The sequence below is a fragment of the Python bivittatus genome, unplaced genomic scaffold (genome assembly GCF_059951505.1).
Source record: "Python bivittatus isolate LINGU-HERP-01145 unplaced genomic scaffold, Pbiv_v1 ctg000070_np1212, whole genome shotgun sequence".
Classification (NCBI taxonomy): domain Eukaryota; kingdom Metazoa; phylum Chordata; class Lepidosauria; order Squamata; family Pythonidae; genus Python; species Python bivittatus.
In genome coordinates, this window is record NW_028277034.1 from 3,110,751 (window position 1) to 3,129,826 (window position 19,076).

A 19,076-nucleotide genomic window follows, 5' to 3' on the forward strand; every position below is an offset into this window, starting at 1 on the left:
TCTGGTCCACCATCAATGGGCTGCATGAGTATCTGAAGAGACTGGAATGCCTGAAAGACTGTTTTTTTAAAATTGCCACATTTGACCTGAACTCTACCTTGTAAGCGGGCAACTATCATAACCATTATCAGAATTCTTATGGGGCTAACCAGAGTTAGATGGGAGGACTTGGGACTGGAAAGTCTTGTTTCCTAGGGCAAACAGCAGAATGCTCTTGTTTTTGTGTTGGGGTGGTTTCTAATATGAAAGTATGCAACTCTCAGATTATCTATGGACGCACATAGGTTCCCTTGGTGGACTAGGAGAAGTTGATGTATTTGACCAAAATGTACAGAACCATTATGGACCTCATGCAGCTATCTTTTTATAGTGATACATATGTTTTACCTTTCATTCCAAAGGCTGTGTTAGACAAGAAATTTGACAGAAATTGAGTGCTGCTATTTGGAAAAACTCTATAGCTTATCTGTTAGAGATCAGAATAAACATCCACATTTTGATGATGTTGGGCTCCAAACTAGCACATGAATCAAGAAACAATGAACAAAAGGCAGAATGTATAAACCTATAAATCCCCAAATTTTGTCTTATAGGATGACCTTGTTCAAGAGGCAAGAAAGGAAAGATTTGGAGTTTGAGGAATCAAAAATGCAAAGGACAGGAGAGAGCTAAAAATGAAGGGCCACATTTAATTCTGAAATACAGCTGCTCTGGCATTCTGACAGCCTTCTTCATTTTTTGTGTTTAATCCACTGTGTCATTAAAGGATCCTGATATAGCAAGGCCTCCTGAGAAAGCCTGGCTGGTCACAACCAAACGTGACAGCAAAGGGCAATCACCTCACCCAGGACAATTGACTGAAACTCTGCTATATGTTTGGCTCTATTGATATTTGCTTTGACAGTTTATAGATAAGAGATGGGATATGGAATGAAGAGATAAATGTTTGTAACTTTAGAGAGGGTAAAGAGTTACTAAATTTATTTATACTTTTTGTGATGAAGGTTGGAAGTCACTTCTTTATATGTTTCTTTTCTTTTTCTTTACTTTATTCTTACTTTTCTTTTTTTCGTTTTTCTTGCACATTTTACTCCTATTTTCTTTTCTTTAAGTTTAGTTTGTATTAAATTTTACTATTCAAATTCCTTAATTAAAATTATATACATTATATTTGCTTTGACAGTTTATAGGTATACAAAAGAAACATCTCCTCTATAGATGTGTGAAAAAAAAATGGGCCAGCTTTTCCCACTAGAAATGTTAGTACTATCCCATATAAACTGCCTGTTTGGGAATTTAAAAGGGCCGTGGTGAAATACTTCTGTCTCCCCACTGTATCCAGCTAATGCCCTTTTTTAATCAACTGGCACAGAATACTTCCTGCTCCTGAACTAGTTCTGAAATGCTTCCACTACTACTGAATACAATCTGGATGTTGGAATACGAACTGACATTGTTTCTTTTTAATCTTATAAAGTTATTCCAGCTGCTTAGTAATAGGAGGGCTGGTTTCTATCATACTGGTTTGGCCAATTTCAGAAATGCCAGCAGAGATGCCACAGCCACTAAGGAAATATGGCTGAGCATTCAGTTTGGAACAATATCATATCTTCTATCTGTTGTGGAGCTTGCTAAACATCTATGACCAGATTCTTAGCCTTTTGAAGCAGTTTCTGAATATAAGTTTAGTTGGCAGCAGAGATGCTCTGGACCCATAACCCATAATTGGGTCAGACAAAGTAACAGTTGGCTGTTCAACAGTGAATATTCTGACTCTGTTATTAATACTCTGCATCTGATATTAGTTTGGCTGATAAGCTGGGAGTGACTGTCCATCAAGAACAATTTACCATAGTCTTTGGAATACAGGAGAGACCTTGCAACCAAATGTTGTCACATATAGATGGAAGATCCACCAACAGAGACTATGCTCCACATGCAATGTCTCCAATATTAAAAAATATGCGGAAAAAAATCAATAATCATCAAACAAGACAGAAACCTGAAGCAGCCATTTTCATTTATTTGTTAAATGGGCGAATGTTTGCAAAGTTGCCAAACCTCCTGAAATTTTAAGTGAGAATACATAAATCTTGAAACATTTCAACATTATCACATGCAATCAATTATTTTTTTACCTACCAAGCTGTTTCCTAGAGCTCCTCAAGGAGGTTCTTTAGACCCTATTTTATTTAATTTGACTTTGGAACCTTTGGCTTGTTTGATTTAATATTAAAAGGGCATTTGGGGTATTAAGAAGGCTGGCAATACAAAGTGTTATATACAGATGATATATGTTTTATTGATATTATTTATTTATTATTTCAATTTTTATGGGTGCCCATTTGCTGTGCAACTCTGATCAGATTATCAGAATTCTCAACCAAATCTTACAAATACAATAGAACAATTTGGTAAATTACCAGGTTATTTAATCAAGTGGAATGCATCTAATATATATACTAGAGATCTAAGCATCTATGGAAATTTGTGAAGTTTGGAGCCTTACCTATTGTTCAAATTCTTTGAAATATTTTGGAATAATTATTCTTAGGAAGAGTTCCATCTTTGTAAAGGTAAGTATTTCCAACTTGTACATCAGATTAACAATAAAGCTTGACCAATACTTTTCTATATGGGCAAGATTTGAACTTGTGTTTAAAAACTGAGATCCCTTCTTTTCTTCCATTGTGTTTTCTCCCCATACTGTTTATTTAATTTGTTATGTTTTAGTTTTTTTCTTTCTGTATATTATAAGCAATAACATTTATATTAGCATTTTTCTCATATGATCATGAAATATTTTGGAATTCTCAGACAAAATTTTAAGGAACTCATGAGTTTCCAATATTTTGGTGAAATATAATCAGTAAAGCTCTCATTGGACAACAGTTTAAACACTGCAATTTACAACACAAAAATTTTCCAAACACTTTTTAAGAGAAGCTCTATTTACAGCACATTAAAGAAATAATCTTAGTATGACGGAATTAATGCCTGGATCACAGGGTGAGATTCACTTTTAGGAATTTATTATGGGTACTAAATAAATGGCTAGAATTAAAATTGAGTCATTCCACATGAACCTGAAATGTGTCCTTTAGATCAGGTTCTCCGGGGGGGGGGGGTCAAGACCCTTGGGTGGCCATAAGCAAAACTGAGGAGGTGCAAATTTGAAAGTGGGAGGGGGTCTTGTCCACGGAAAGCCATCCTGGTGCTTTCCAGGGGCCATGCATGTCACAGGGCTGGAAGGAAGCAGACAGGCAGGTGCCCTGCACAGCGAGGCCCAAGACCGGCAGGAGGAGTGGAGTAGGGGTGGGGGGATGCAAACGTGGAAAGGATGAGAGGCAGCAGGCAAAAAATCCTGGAGGCTTGTTTTGCAGAAGAGAACATTGGAGGAATTCCACATCTTGCTGGGCAGCCACTGAACCCGCTTCAAATTTGTGGCTGTAGTGTTGAGCTTTTCCTCCTGCTGATTGTCAGTGTTCATCTGGAAGAAGCCAGCCTACCCCAATAAGCTCTTAAAGGCAAGGGAGAAGCAGCAGCTAGTCAGATGGTACAGCAATTCCAGCATTCTCTTCTGCAAGACTAGCTGCTGGGATCATCCTGCTCTGCCACTGTCCATCCTACCCACAGACTTCCTTACTCTGCTCTCCAATCCTTTTGCGGCAGCATAACTGCTTGCTCTCTCTGAACCCTGTGTCATCCCCTGCTCCCTTCACAGACCCACTACTCAGCAGACTTAGCCCCTTCTTTAGCTTGATCTGCCTCCTTGGCTCAGACCAGCCCAGCTTCTCACTTGTCTGTCATAGCCTTCCTCTCCATCTGGTGAGGTCAAATGCAGGCAGCTGGGTGAGGAGCTCTCCAGCAGCAGGAATGGACAGCATGCTGGAGTTTGGGTCCCATGGAACCACCAACACAGAGTCCCCTACTCAGAGGGGGGCAGGAACTCATCCTTGAGGTTGTTCTCCCTCCTGAAGAAGGTAAACCAAGATAAGTCAGTTCCTCATCACTCTTGGGGAAGGTGGATGCAGGCAAGATGACCTCTTTCTCCACTCGGAACTGAGGTCATCCTCTTCCTCCTCCTTCTCCTCCCACTCTGAGGACAAGGACAAGCCCTCCACAAGCAGCAATACTTCCATGGATTCTACTTCCATGATGATTGTGTTGGGGTACAGCTTAGAGATTAGGCAGGATGGAACCCAGAGTGAGGGCGCATTTGAGGCTAACTTTAAAAGGTCTGAAGGCTCTCAGGATTCCCTAAGCAAGGCCAGGCCTGGAGCCAGACCACAATGCTAGGTTCTGGCCATAAGGGAACTGAGAAGAGATCAAAATAGATTTTTTTGTCCAAAGAAAAAGTTGGGTTCACACAACATGTATAACCAGGTCTGTTCAAGATCTCACAGGTGCATTTGCAAAACAGCCAAATTGTTTGTGGTTTCACACGTTGAGTAAACCCAGCTGGTTTGGGCAGTTTATGTTTTAGTTGGAGGTGGTGAGCATAATCCCAGGCAAGAGCTGTGAAAATGCCAGAGAGAATTGGGTGGCAAGGAGGAGCTGCAGGTTGGGCTTAAAAGATTGGGTATAGGGAGAACAAGAACACCTCTTTATGGCTCCCCTATTTATGATAGGCTCTTCAAAGAGTAGGAGATGTGTAGCCAGGAAGCCCTATGGCTGGGTGAAGGGAGCAGGGAGGAAGGAAGAATTTCCGTAACAATTTTTTTTTTGGCCCAGCAGCTAGTCAGGTTCTGGGTTTTTCTGCAGTGAGTTCTCCCATGTCCCATATGGACTGCCAAGAACTAGGCTTCCCCCTCCAAACTGGTTTTCTTCTCCAGGAAACACATACTCTTATCAGCCAGGTGAGGCACACTGGGACTTGCTTTACACTATGGCAGCTCTCTGATAACTTGATCCTGCTCTGCCTAAAAAAGCCAGCACATAACCAATTCCTGACTGGATTCTGATTTTGCATGCACAAAGGGGGATAAAGAATGGGATAAAGCCCATTCAATGCTAAAGTGACAGATGGTACATCTCTACCACCAAGAAGAGACATATTAGTTTTATTCACGATGGGAGTACAAATATTCATTTATCATTTCAGGGATCACAGAGTTTGAGAACCCTTGCTTCAGTGATTCAGCTTAGCCCAAAATACTCTTGCCTTGTAAACTATCACTACATAAAGTCTGTAATCCTGCATCACAATATTAACAATGCTACAAAGTCAGTTTCAAACAGCAATTCCATTGGACTAACATGTAAATACATTTTATACACTATAGCTAACAAGGTGACCATAGAAAAACAATGTATAACAATGGTTGGTTTTACAAAATAAAACCATGTCTTCTGGATCTTGTTTCCTTAATTAGAGGAATCTCCCAACAGTTTTTCTTTCCTTCAAGCTTGTAGAGCGTTCAAAAACTACATCTGCATTTATGGATTCTGTTCTTACCCTAAAATATCTTTGTGTTGCTTTTTCACGATACAAAGACATTTAACTCCAATAGGAATATGATTTTTAAAATTTGGGTAAAAATTAAACTAAGGCTTAGGAGGATAACACTTTCTAGGCAATGAAGTATTCGATTTTACTCACTGCTCTACATTTAATAGAATATTAAGTTCTGAATTCTGATATGCTGGGTGTTACAACCCATCAAAGGACTGAGCAAGAGACACAGGGGTCCCTTGAAATACATCACAGAATCTTGGTTATTGCAATCTTCATCTCCAAATAGGAAAGGAACGAGGCTATACATGTACACTGTTCTCCTAGTAGCATACTGGCAGACAAGTGTTGTATTCCTGTGCCAAGTCTTACCTAACCAGATTTTGTTTTTCTGTACATGCATAAATCTCAGTTTTAGGGGAATGATATTCTTTAAATCAAGAATGCAATCCCCTTTTTTAGAAGGTTGGCTTATTATGCATGCTTAATTATGAAGTATAGTCTACAGGTAACTTATAACCTATCTTGCTAAATGTGTTTGAATTTCTCCAGACTTCAGATCACATAATTGATTTGATTTTTTTTTAATTGATGAATACTTTTGAGAAATACAGATTTGCACCTATTTTGAATTGCTTTACTTATACTTGTCCAGATATAAGAGTCTGGAGGAAAAAAAATTCACATGCTAAGCCTTTGTGGTTAAAGAAACATGGTGAGTGATATATATAATAAAATGCGCACAGAGAATAACTGAAATGTAATAAAATATATTTTTATACTTGTGAAACATGCCTTGATGTTCACATATGATCTGTCCTATTGTATGTCTGGAGTGGCTAATGCACAATCTGTAGAGTTAAATGATTAGCTTCATTTTTCTCAAGGCTTATTTAGGCAATGTGTTAAAAGTAATGCCATTTTAAACAGCTTTTATCTGCACAGCAGATTGCATGTGATAGTAGAGGTAGATTAGTGTTATATTAGATTAGAGAGCAAGATGGATGTGCCAGGTCTAAGTCAACCAGAATCAAAAGGCACAAAACTACTTAAATGCGGTGCTGTTGCAAACAGCATGTTTAATTTTATCCCTTCCACAAAGACTTGTGAGAAACTGACTTCACTGCTTTGTCTTCACACACTGCACCTCTGGAATTTAAGACATGATGAAAGCTACCAAATTAGATGGTTTTAAGTAAAAATTAAACACATGCACAGAAGATAAAGTTAGCAATCAGGGGTCTCTGAAAACATAGCAGGAGTGCTACTATATTTATATCATCTTATGGGTTCCTTGAGCATACAGTTGATCTGAGTGAGAGAAGATGCTGGACTGTATTTAGTGTTATCTATCATGGATCTGTTCTTCTCATGCTTAAAAGACCATAAATGGAGGAAATGGATATAAAATATATAAATTGATATAATAAATAAAAAAAATAGAGTGCATATATAATGGAAGTGAAGGGACAAGGAGTGGGGAGTGGAAACAGGGGAGCAAGCACCCTTGATATACCCAAAAGTTTACTATGACCATTCGAGCAACTTTAACTAAGGCAATGAACCCACCTTGCCCTATTTATGCAGCCCAAGACAAAACTCCATAACCACGTTGAGCTGAATAAGGAAACAAGGTTTGGGTGCTAGATAGCCACAAATGGAACTTTTCTTCTTGATCTGGGAACTCTCTACTGAAGAAGTGTTAGCTATCCTTAGAAGTGTTAGCTATCCTATCTGGGAAGACTACTTTTCCCAATTCATTAAAAAAAAAGAAGGCAATATGATAATTTTTTGGATGATGAACAATATTTAGAATTAATGATAGTATTTCCAGCTGATACCAACTTCTCATTCCATTTCAAATATGTGGTCCCTGAAGCAGTCTTTGTTACATACCTGCACAAGGCTTCTATGGCATCTCTGTCCAGAAAATCATGTTCTCTCTTCACTGAAGTGATGTCAATGGGAAAGATAAGATCTGTAAGAATCAAGATGGATGAGCAATCAGAAAAAAATGTTCTTCCTATAGATAACTTCTTTCAAAGAAACCATCTCTCTCCAAGAGATCAAATACAAGGACCCAACTGTGACAATAAACATTTCTTTTTATATCATCTTGGATGAAACGTGCAGAAGCTTTAACTGGGGAATGAATGTGTTACAGGAAGGAAAAGGCAGGGGAGGGGAAGGTATAATGTAGGAAGCCAAATACAAAATTGTGTGAGCTGTGAAAAATCAATCTGGCCTTTAAAACAAATATTAACATTTTGACGAAACCTTCCAGGGGTCTGTATATACACCATTTAAGCAGCAGATTTGCAGTTCCAGCAGCACTGGAAAGCAACAAAGCAAACAATTGTTTTTTTTTAAGGTTTATCAAGAGCCAAACAGATAATTTTAATAGGCTGATACTAATGCCCTGTAAGGATTTACAAGCTGAATGGAAGAAGGATCAACTTCTATAAGCTTTATATTGTCTCTCTTCCCTGGGGGAAAAAAAGGTTGTGCTCTTGTGACCCATCAAGCAAAAGGCAGCCCACTAGCTGTGTGTGGTAACCCACATGGGTTTAGTAAGTCTCCTCTTTCCATCGCCTGCCTGGATTGCAAAAACAAAGGCATGGCAAACACCTGCCTGGCCACCATGCACGAGGGACAAGCTGCATTTGCTTTCTCAGTTGTGCAGACCTGTCCTAGATAAACACTTGGGAGAGAGCAAGAATGAAGCAACAGCACTGAGAATCTGGAAAGAAGTCTGGAAATTTACAAGTAACCTGCAGTGGTAAATAGACAAGTAAGATTTTCCAGCATCTGCAGATCCCTGAATGTCAGATGGTCCTTGATCTTACATTCTACAGGACTGACAACAGCTATAAATCATAGATTACAGATGTGTATTTACTTATTGCATTGCTTCTCTATCTTTCCTTAAGGAGCTTGAGGCAGTAAACAAAGTTCTTCCCTAAAAACCTTGTCAGGTAGGTTAAGCTGACACAATTACTGGCCATCTAGGGAAGTTTATCAAGGAGTAAAAAATCTGAATCTGGGATGGCGAAATTGACAGCTTTGATTTGAGATAAGACATTGTGTAATTTTAATACTACTTGGAAACCTTTTTTAGACTTTTTGCAAGATACGGAAAAAATGAAATGCTGTATGGCTTTGATGATTAGAAATAATATGGATTAATAGAAATAATGGAAGTTATGATTTAGGAAGAGTTGGATGTATAGTGTTACTTATATGTGTTGTGAGGAGGGTCGGATGTTATTTTTTTCTTTTCTTTTTGATTTTCTTCTCTTTTTGTCTTTCACACTTTTTAATCTTTTATATCTCTTATCTCTAAATTTTCTTTCTTTTTTCTATACTCTCTTCTTAATATTAGTCTTTGTTAATTTTTTCATTGTTATGCTTTAAAAAAAAAATAAAGTTATTATTTAAAAAAAATCTGAATCTGGGTCTCCCTGTACCAGCACTGCTACTACTTTATGAATTGCAGCAAATTCTACTCAAAACGTCTCTTGTTGTTACCACATGCCAAGACTTGGATTACTGCACAATCTGCATTTTATCAAAGCCAGATGGAACATGAGCCTATGTCAAAAGCTCAGTGAACTTCCTGTTTTGCTGACTTTCCTTCTGGGAAACCAGAAATTCATGAGCTACTTTCACATTACTGCTGTCATGACTATCTTGTTCTATAATAATTTTCCCCCAGCCTGGAACCCTCCAGATAAATGGGAACTGCACATTCTCATAATCCTCAACTAATTGCTATGTTGACTGAGAATGCTGGAGTTCTCATCTCCTCCTATTCTGAATGCTCCACAGCAGAGAAGGCTGCAGCAGTCAATTGGCTGCTATCATGGCATCAGGGGAAGATTTTTATGTATATAAATTATGATGAATAGCAAAGGGTTTAGCTTGTTTTGAAGGAAGGCTTCCTAGAAATTTTGGCAGAGCAAAGAAATCAAAGCATTCAAATATAGAATTTTGAAAAAAAAAGAAAAAGAGGTAGACAATAGCTAGAGCTAGCCTGTTGAGATATTTTATATTACTGTTATTATTACTTTAATTTTCTAAAATAGACTCTTCTTGGCTTGGTCTCCAGCCTAAATCTGAACAATATAATAGGAGGAAACTCGGTTCTTAAACAGATAAACAAAAGGGCTGCCAAGTGTTGTCTCTGTGAGTGTCATTATTTTCTACCATTGCCAATGCACCTGTGAGTTAAAGCCTAACTGAATCATTTGTTAAGAACACTCTGCTTAGCTGTGCTGCATTGTCCAGCAGTAAATAATGAAACATCTCTATTCAGTTAAACAAACAGCTGTGGTGAGATGCTGATGCTGAATTTTCTGCCCAACTACAAGAAAGCTCCTGATCTATGCTGTAGATTTTTACAATCCTAAAGACAATTAAATGCTTTCTGAGTCATGTTCTAAAGCACAGCCTTGATATTAACCAACATTAGCCCAATTTTAAAATATTTTATCTCTGTTAAATTTTGCATGGTCTGGCAAGTATAACTCTACCCTGAACCACTGAACATTGTAGCTGTAAATTCTCACTAGAAATCCACCTCTAGATCTCTATAATCAGGTATTTAGCAGGCTTACCAGATCAACACACACATTCAGATGTTGCAACATTTAAAGAACTTTAACACCAAGAAGCATTACAATGGTCACTAAGAATTTACTTATAACAAAATAGCTGAGCATGTAGGGATGCAGAAAAAAACAAATTATCTATTTGGAGACAAAAGTCTTAGAAATGTTTTAAGGTCCAGGTTTCAAGATGATCCAGAATTAAATTAAAAATTAAGTTAGTAAAAAGATTTTAATGATATAAAAAAGAGTCAATGAGTATAAAATAGTAACAAGACTGGAAGCTCAACATTCAGCTTCAGTCTCTGCCCTCCCAATTTTTTCCCTATTCTTTCTGTCTGCACAATAACTCCTAGACCAGCTTCTCCTCCCACCAAAAATTTTCACTCCAAAAAATGCAAGGAAAGAGTAATGTATAGCCACTTGAATCTTAAAAACAAAACAAAACAAAAACCCCAACAATTGCCCTTCTCATTCTTATATTAAGGGCATCAGCAGTTTGTATGGCTAATAATAGGGAAAGGGAAGGACTTATTTATTGGCCAATTTTAAGAACGGCTCTCTAATCCCCTGGTCCTACAGCTTCTGGGGTTCCTGGTCTAGAATCCAATGTTTGCCCTAGGGTCGGGGTAGCTATTCTTTTTTTTTTTTTCCAGTGAGAAGTCATAGTACTATTTTTTAAAAATAAACTGGCCCACTCATGATCATCACAGCATAGCAATGCTGTGCTGATGTAACTCAAATGGAGCAGCTCTGAAGATTTTGAACCATATTTTTTGTGCCCCACCCCTTTTTTAAATTCAGAATAGGTACATATAAGCAACCATATTTTGGGCTCTATTTCATTTAGGCAAAAAAGAGAAACACTTTATTGCCAACATCCAGCCAACATCCACAATACTGCAGTCTGTCTGCCAGTCTAAACACCAGACATAGTATGAGTTTGAATACCTTTTCTCCGGCATGGGTTTAGCACATGTACTCAGGAGTTTCCTTCAATCCTATCCCACCAGACAGAGAAAGAGTTTTGTTCTTTTAAAAGACAAAGGGAGATTTCTGGGGACCTGGAGCTTCACCTGAGAAAAAGTGGGGAGTATCATTTCCCTTCCAGTTCTGATAAATGGCTGGGATTGGCCCAAGGAGCTGGAGAAGACCTAGGGAAAAGTAGCAGAGAACCTGACTTTGAAATTTATGCTGTTTCTGTAGTAATCGATATGTGTTTTTAGGAGGATTCTGCATTAGACCTTCGATTTTGTTGTTCCTTTTTGTCTCCGTACAGAGTGAGGAAGAGTGCATAATTCCCATTGTTATAGATTTTGGACTGTGTTTGTTAATATGACATCACTATCTTTAAGTTGTCATACTTCTTTGATAGGTTTTGGAACCCTGTAAAATCCTAAGCTGAGTAGTAAATGAACACTTTGTAGTGGACCATCACTATCTTGTGGTCTGACAGGAATACTGCATTTTCCCTTTCAGTAAAACAGGAGCAATGATTCTACTGAGGCAGCTGTATCTTTCCTTCATTCAACAGGGAGTAACTTCATGCTAACAAATGAAGTTAAGAAGAGGCCTTATATTTGATCTTTCTTCTTTTTTAATAAAGTTTGATTTTGTTTATCTCTTGGGAGAATTGATCTATTTCTCCAAAAAGACAGGACAAAAGGTCAAATCTTCTAGTAGTATGCCTTAATATTATATGAGGCTGGGTTATTTGAGGGACCACCTCTCCCCAATCACCTCCACCCATCCTATCAGATTCGGCAGGAAGGGCATGTCGCGGGTCCCTTCCATTCAGGAATGTCATCTGACAGAACCGAGCAGCAGAGCCTTTTCTGCTGTGCTACCCGCCCTCTGGAAGGTCATTCCCTGTGAGGTCAGATTGGCCCCAACCTTGCTGTCCTTCCAGAAGGGCCTGAAAACACAGCTTGCCATCTGGCTTGGGATCCAGTAACATGGGTATGGAGTTTGTAAGGTGGTTATATTGCTAGGGAAACTGAGTGCATTCTCCTGCAGATTATGTTTTTTTAAATGTTTTTTTAAATTATTTTTGCTGTTATGTTTTTGGTTATTTTGAGGTACAGTATTGTTTTTGTGTTTTTAACTTTGTATGCCACTCAGGGTCACACATGTGAGATAGGTGGCTATATAAATGAAAGAAAGAAAGAAAGAAAGAAAGAAAGAAAGAAAGAAAGAAAGAAAGAAAGAAAGAGGGAGGGAGGGAGGGAGGGGAAGTCTTGCTACAGAAATTATGTAATTCTTTCTATTTCTTTCCTCTTATTCCCCAGAAGTCCTATCTCTCTCATAGGTCAGGATTACAGGAAGGACACCAAGTGAGGTAGCCCTAGAAGACAAGTGATGGAAGCAGCTACATTAAGGGAGGAAGGTGAGTCCAAAGTGTAAAAATCCAAAGGGCTTCTGGGAGAAGAAGTTGACATCCTCCAGCCTTTTATCCTATAGATAGAAAGTCACGCTGCTACATACTTTTTACCTTTAGAGAGTAAGGAAGATGACTTTGATGGAGATATGCAGACTCTGTTGCCAAGGCAACAGGGTGAAGGCATTTTTTAAGTCCAGAACATCTAGGTAATATTCAGTAGACACCTCCCTAATTCACTGAATTATAAGATGGAAGAGGAGGTACAGCAAATTCAGACTTATCAGATACCGTTATTATAGACAATCTCAACAGCAGTAGTTGGAAACATCCTGTAGAGCTGATTTTATGGTCTGGTCTACCTAGTGTTATTGTCATTTTGCTGCTGAATTTTAGCAGCAAATTTTTCCCTTACTTAGGACAAAAGAACAACATGGACTGAGATAGTAATGTACTGTTCCAAAATAATTCCAAAATCCTTAATCTGATTGCCTTATCAGCAGTACTGAAGTTTGGCATCGAACACAACAGAATCTTATTTTTGTAAAACACAGAGAGAGCACATGTATGTGAAGTTAATTTTGATACCGTCACCTTCTAACCTGTCTACAGTTATTATCTATTCTATGTAAAGTAATAATGGCACAACCATGCCATTATTAAAAAGCAGCATCATACAACTTTGAGCTGTGTTGTTACTTACCCTCATAAAGTTGAACATACTGAGGGAATCCTGCTGCTTGCAGCCAATCACATGCTTCCTTAGCTTCAATCTCTGAAAAAAAAGAGACAATTCCAAGTTAGTGACTGCCAAGGCAAACTTAAAAAAACAAACAAAAACTTAAAACGTTGTGTGTGGAAAATGTGCACATATACCATAATGATCTGAACTGAAATGCAACTTATTGCGCAAGTGTTATTATTTTAACTTTAGATTATACCTTCTGTTTTCACAGCTTTATAGAATTATTCAATTCTACTACACCATGACCAATTAAAATTAAGCCAAGCTTTGCAACGTTCTTCATATTAAATATAATAGCTACAATCCAGAGAGGAGCATTTTATGAATGTGGTGGTTTTGCCACAAGGTGTGGCAGATGAAACTTCTCATGTACAAGTCTTGTTTTATTTATTATATATATTTTAATCTGCCCAGTAACAAAGCATTCTCTGAACAGACTGAAACCAGAACAAAGGACAATAAAATACAACAAAAACTACACAGGAAAAGCACAAAATATACAGAACTCACCAGAACAGAGCAGCCACTTAAAAGGATAAAACAGACTATAAAAAGCAGCCTAAAGTGGAAGAAAAAGAGTATCTGCCTCGCACCAAAAAGAAAACGAGTGGCATCTGCCTTGGAAGTGTATTCCACAAAAAAGGTGCTACAACCAAGAAGACCTTCCCAGGGTAATGTTCGGCACAAACTGCTTTTGTTTAAAAGCAAACCTCAACAAATGTTTCTTTGTGCTTTTCACAAGTAATGTGTTCTAAAGAACCTTCCACACAATCACCAGTATTATTTAGTAAATCATGTCTCTTTGACATACAATAATCTTGCAGACTGAAATACTGCATCTAATAAAGATAATACCCACTTTTTATATCATGTAAATAATACTAATGGACTTTGATCCTAAGAACAACTAAGGCATTGTGCTACATTCAGTCAAGGACATGTTCACCATTCAGGTTAACAGTAAAAAGAGAGTTATGCAGCACCACCACATTTATGAATGTTTCCATTTACATCCACCTTATTTGCTCCAATAGTACTTTCACTCCTTCAGAACACTGCTCAAGGTTCAAGGGGCCAGGAGAAAGGGAACACGTAAAGATCCTTGAGTTTCATGCTTGGTTTTCTTATCAAGTGTGCCAACATGACTAGTTCATTTGGATATTGATCCCAGAAAACAGATTGAGGTTGACAGGTAAACTAAAAATATGGATTACTTGAAGAGAATAAAAAATTCTTTCTAGAGCTTCAAATAAAAAGGTACATTTAATTTCAACATAAGAACACAGGCATTGACAGAAGAAGGCAGTGACAGATCATTTCCATATTCTTATTATATGGACTTGTCTATGAAGCCATGAGCAGTTGAGCTTAAATGGAAGATGAGATTATTCTGATTAATCTTCTAAAAGCTGGGTGGCATGCTATGGAGTTGATTACCAAAGGTATAGTAGTCCACACTCAAGCCCAACCCTGTCACCAGAATCCAATTTAGGCTAAAAAATGGAATTACAGGGACTCCGACCCCTAAGGATACTCCCTGGTTCCTCTGAGGGCTTCTGGCTGCTTATTCATTGTTTTGAGTAACTAGTAGACCAACTCTTGTACATCTGCTTAATTCTTGCTCCTTTGCTGTTTTTTATGTCTTTCTCAATTGCATATCTGAAGACAAAAAGGGCACCTGAGGCCACTGAATTGAATCAAGATCCTTTTAGGTCCTAGAAAGTATTTGGGGATGGGATTAATCCAACGGGAAGCCATGCAAACTAATGGGTAGTTAAAAGAATTCCTCAGCAGAATGTTACCACCCAATTCAATGCTTTTTTCCTCTTTGGTGACAGTTCAAAAAAGCAGATTTTGAGAGGAGAGCATGGCATTGCTACTTTCATACAAGGCCTTCCTTTGCATTGGTCCTCCATGACAATCACTTCAGAAGCATAATTGGAGCTTATTCTATTATTTTTGAAACATATCCTAATTACATTTATAAATATTCATGGGCTGATGGAAGGGGGAAGGAGGATAAATTGGGCAATTCCACAGCCCCTACTTAGATGTGATCTCTTCTGAAAGCCAATATTGGCAAATAGGTCCATAAATTGTTCAAACTTCATTTATGACAAAATGAGGAACAGTATATAGTTCTCAAGTTAGGAAGTTAAAATGTAAAAATCCAGCAATTGGCTGTAATATCCTGTTTTATTAGCTCTTAAAAACAGAAAAAAAAAATGACTCAGAGTGGCATTTAAGAGTAAGTGCCAGTGAATATGGTGGGATTTCCTTTTGAGTAACCATATATAATGTTAAGTTGTAAATGTTTAAAGAGAGGAGCAAAATGAAAGTTCTACTTTTTCAAAGCTTCCCAAATCCTATAAATATTTTAAGTCTGTTTACCAGGCCTAAATTATTCATTTGATGACCACAGCATCCTTTTCCCATTTAAAAACATTTAGCATCAAAATAAACCTCCTGCCATTAAAATTTTGGCTGACTGAACAATGGTGGCCAACAGTCAATTTTTTACTGTTTATTTAGCCTTGGCCATATCTAGTCTTTCTGAAGGCCAGGGTAAAAGAGTTCAGATACAAGTGGGCTGTTTTGAAAGCTACTATAATCCAATTATTTGGTTTTTCCCTCATTTTTCTGAAAGTGTAATCATGACGCATTAGGCAATTTCTGAGGTGTTAACTATAGTACAATTTTGCTGTTCATTCGTTCATTCATTCTCTTCTGGACCTTCATGACCTGATGGATATCATTTCTTCAGGATTGTCTATCAGCACCTGCTTCTTATAAGCTCTTGTAAGGGTCTGTTTGTGTCATCAGTGATAGTATCTAGCCACCACTTCTCTGGTCATCCTCTTTTTCAATTGCCTTTTTAATTTTCCAAGCATAAGGATCTTTGAGTAGGCTTGACTTAATTTGATGGATGTCCCTATTAGTTTTCTTCACAACAGTACAAGTGGGTTGTCATTGCATTCTTTGGGGATTGTTTTTCTACTTGCCAGGCTATCCTAAGGTTTCTTATTGGTCTCTTATCCAGGTATAATTCAGGTATTATCTGACCTTGTTTAGCTTCCTAAGATAATCCAAGAACAGCTAGGTGCTACCACATGACAAGGCCGAAAGGAGTTTGCCATTCTTAGGTTGGAACTTATGCAGCAGGCAGGCTGCAATATTAGGCTTCGTTCATCCTGCCACATCTTATGCTAGCTATATATGTATAATCTCTCTCTCAAACACTGCAACCATTCTGTTTCGGAATATTGCAGAATCAGCTAAGGAAAGCACTTTGCTTCTCTCATATCAACTATGCAATCCACATCAGAAACATCAACCTTTGTAGAATTTACTACATTGTATACTAATATCTTGAGGTACGCCAGTTTAGTGCTAGATAACAGCTCTGCAGACATGTGCTAAGAATTAAGGAAAAAGGTGTTTATGAGCACAGGGAAACATTCAGCAGGAAGACCTGCCATGCATTCAAGCATCAAATTCATAATTCATTTCATCCCAAAACGAACTCTTGGTCTCTCTGCAACCATTCACTTTTTCCCCCCTTACTTAACTTATTTGGTCGAACATTTTATTACTGTTTTAGCCAAGTGGAAACCATAAACATACTGATCCATTGCAAATTAACCAAGATCTGTCAGTCAACCCCAAAGTTCTTTTTGCCCATTGCTAACTTATAAACATTTTAGTAGTGAGAGATTCTCCAATTCTACAAAGGCATATATTTTGAACCAAACCTGACTTGAGCAGGTTAATTAAATGCATCTTAAGCATGATCTAACCAACATACAAAATGCAATTATTCACACATCAAGAAGAACCATATAGAAGAACCCAGGTAATTAGATCAAATCCTAAACTGTAAGCTCTTTCCCTTTCCAAGCTTTAGCCTAAAGCAATTTCTACTTATCACTACTGGCCTAGAGAAAATCTGCTTAATAGCAACAGAGAGCAATGAAGTAAAGAGAAGGAAGACTGAGTTTCTTTCAGCCTATTTCTGTGTAGGTTGCTATCTCCTTCCCCTTTATATGTAAAAAAGGACAAAGAAATACTTCAGATATCTGGCTGTCTAGTTCCACCCTTAGGCTGGGACTGAACAACCTGAGCAGAGATCAAATGTGTTCAATCACTATCTAATGTGACTTTATCTTTGTATTTAACATTCAGGGTTTTAAAAGAGGCAAATATTATCAGCTGGGTATGTGATAACCAGAGGCCTAGAGGAGTATGTAACTCTTTCTTCTCCTGCTTCAGTTCTCAGAAAAGAATCTCCTTTGATGGGATCTGATTCATTTGGAAAGAATATTTTCCCCAAAGAGATCTTTTAAGACTGCTTGTGCTACAGCTGGGAAGGAAAGGGCTGCATTCCTTCTTCACATCTGCAGCATCCATAAACATTAGTCCTCTGAGCTGATGTTATTTGAATTTTTAAAAAACCCATGCACTAAAAGTAAAGATGTGTTTAACATCACAATGAGCCTGGTTGATAGATGCTGGGTTGCAGAATCAAAGTGCAAGAAAATACTGTGTATTTCTTGCTTATAATCCATTCATTCATGCATGCATTCATTCATTTGACTCGGTCACCACCCTACTCCAGGCAGAAAAAGTTTGTTGATCATTTTTGTCAGTATTTAAATGGAGTCAGAAATGTGAATCTATCTCAGGCCTTTATGCACTTGGCTTATTTCAGAGAATACTAAATAAAATATGAACAGTTAAGGTTATCATGACAGCAGCATGCGAAATACTCACTGATAAACTAAAAATATACAGCAGGCAAATATTTGAAAGTGGAAACCCAAGGATGATTATTTAAATGTTAGCAATCTATATGGACAGAAATAGATGGCAAAGCACTCTTCTATAAAGCTGAAAATAGGTACAATTTTTTAGGAAACTTCCCTAAATAATTTCCAAAAATATAAATTAAACTACGAGAACACATTTTTGGGATAAGAACTTCACTATGTGATTTAAGCAACTTTCAGGTTAAGACCTGAAAACTGAAATTCCTCTCCAGTCAAATGATATCAACAAACATGTCAGATGAAGTAGACTGAGATCCACAAAAGCACATGTGATAAAGTCGGTTTGTTCCTTAAGGAGCCACAAGACTCCTGGTGTTTACATGCAGGGGATCTTCAGAAGGTCAGAAAAGTCAAGATGATAGTCATGACCCCACAAAGTCCCACTCCCTGTTACAGTAATGTATGGCACAGAAAAGAGGGTGAGGCTTCCATCACAGCTACCATCTTGGCTGTTTTGACACCCCCCCCCCCCAGCATTGGCCTAAGGCAGGGGTGCACATCTTCTTCTGGACCAAGGGGCAGAAAGTTGATCACCAAGGGGCAAAAAAAAAAAAAAAATCACCAGTATACAATTGTGCTACAGAGGCTGACAATGAAATCTCAATAATCAGAATACACACACACACACACACACATATATATATACATATACATACACATACACACACACACACACACACATATATATATATTCTGTTTGTATGCATCCTTTCATTACATTCATAATTTATCCTGTTTTATTCACTCTGGCCGACTGAGATGGTTCTACTGTTTCTGTGTAAACTTTGCATACTTCAATGGTTAAGTCAAGCTAATACCGATGCCTCAAATATCAACCTCTTTTCCATTCTTTCTTGCCAAACATCATTAGACACATTTTTCCCTAGCAAGTAGAGCATGGGACTTTCCAGGAATCAAATATACTTTCTAGAAAGCAAAGCCTCAATAGCAAAAAATAAAAACAGAAGAACCCTACCCAAAAATAACGTGAGCATCTCAGAATGATATAATAGAAATCAGCATTTTGTAAGCTACAGATGATTAGAAGCTAAAGTTGTAGCAGAGA

At 37.8% G+C, this 19,076-nt stretch overlaps 1 protein-coding gene across 2 annotated transcripts in view; it reads right to left on the bottom strand.

The window, feature by feature from the left end:
- Positions 1–19,076, bottom strand: part of DLC1 (DLC1 Rho GTPase activating protein) — a 266,008-nt gene that overhangs the window by 27,883 nt on the left and 219,049 nt on the right. For both annotated transcript variants that reach the window (XM_025169576.2, XM_007421121.4), the window contains 2 exons: positions 13,143–13,214; positions 7,352–7,433 (listed from right to left, as the gene is read on the bottom strand). In XM_025169576.2, coding sequence (XP_025025344.1) covers positions 7,352–7,433; positions 13,143–13,214 — 154 coding nt within the window. The remainder of the gene's footprint in view (positions 1–7,351; positions 7,434–13,142; positions 13,215–19,076) is intronic.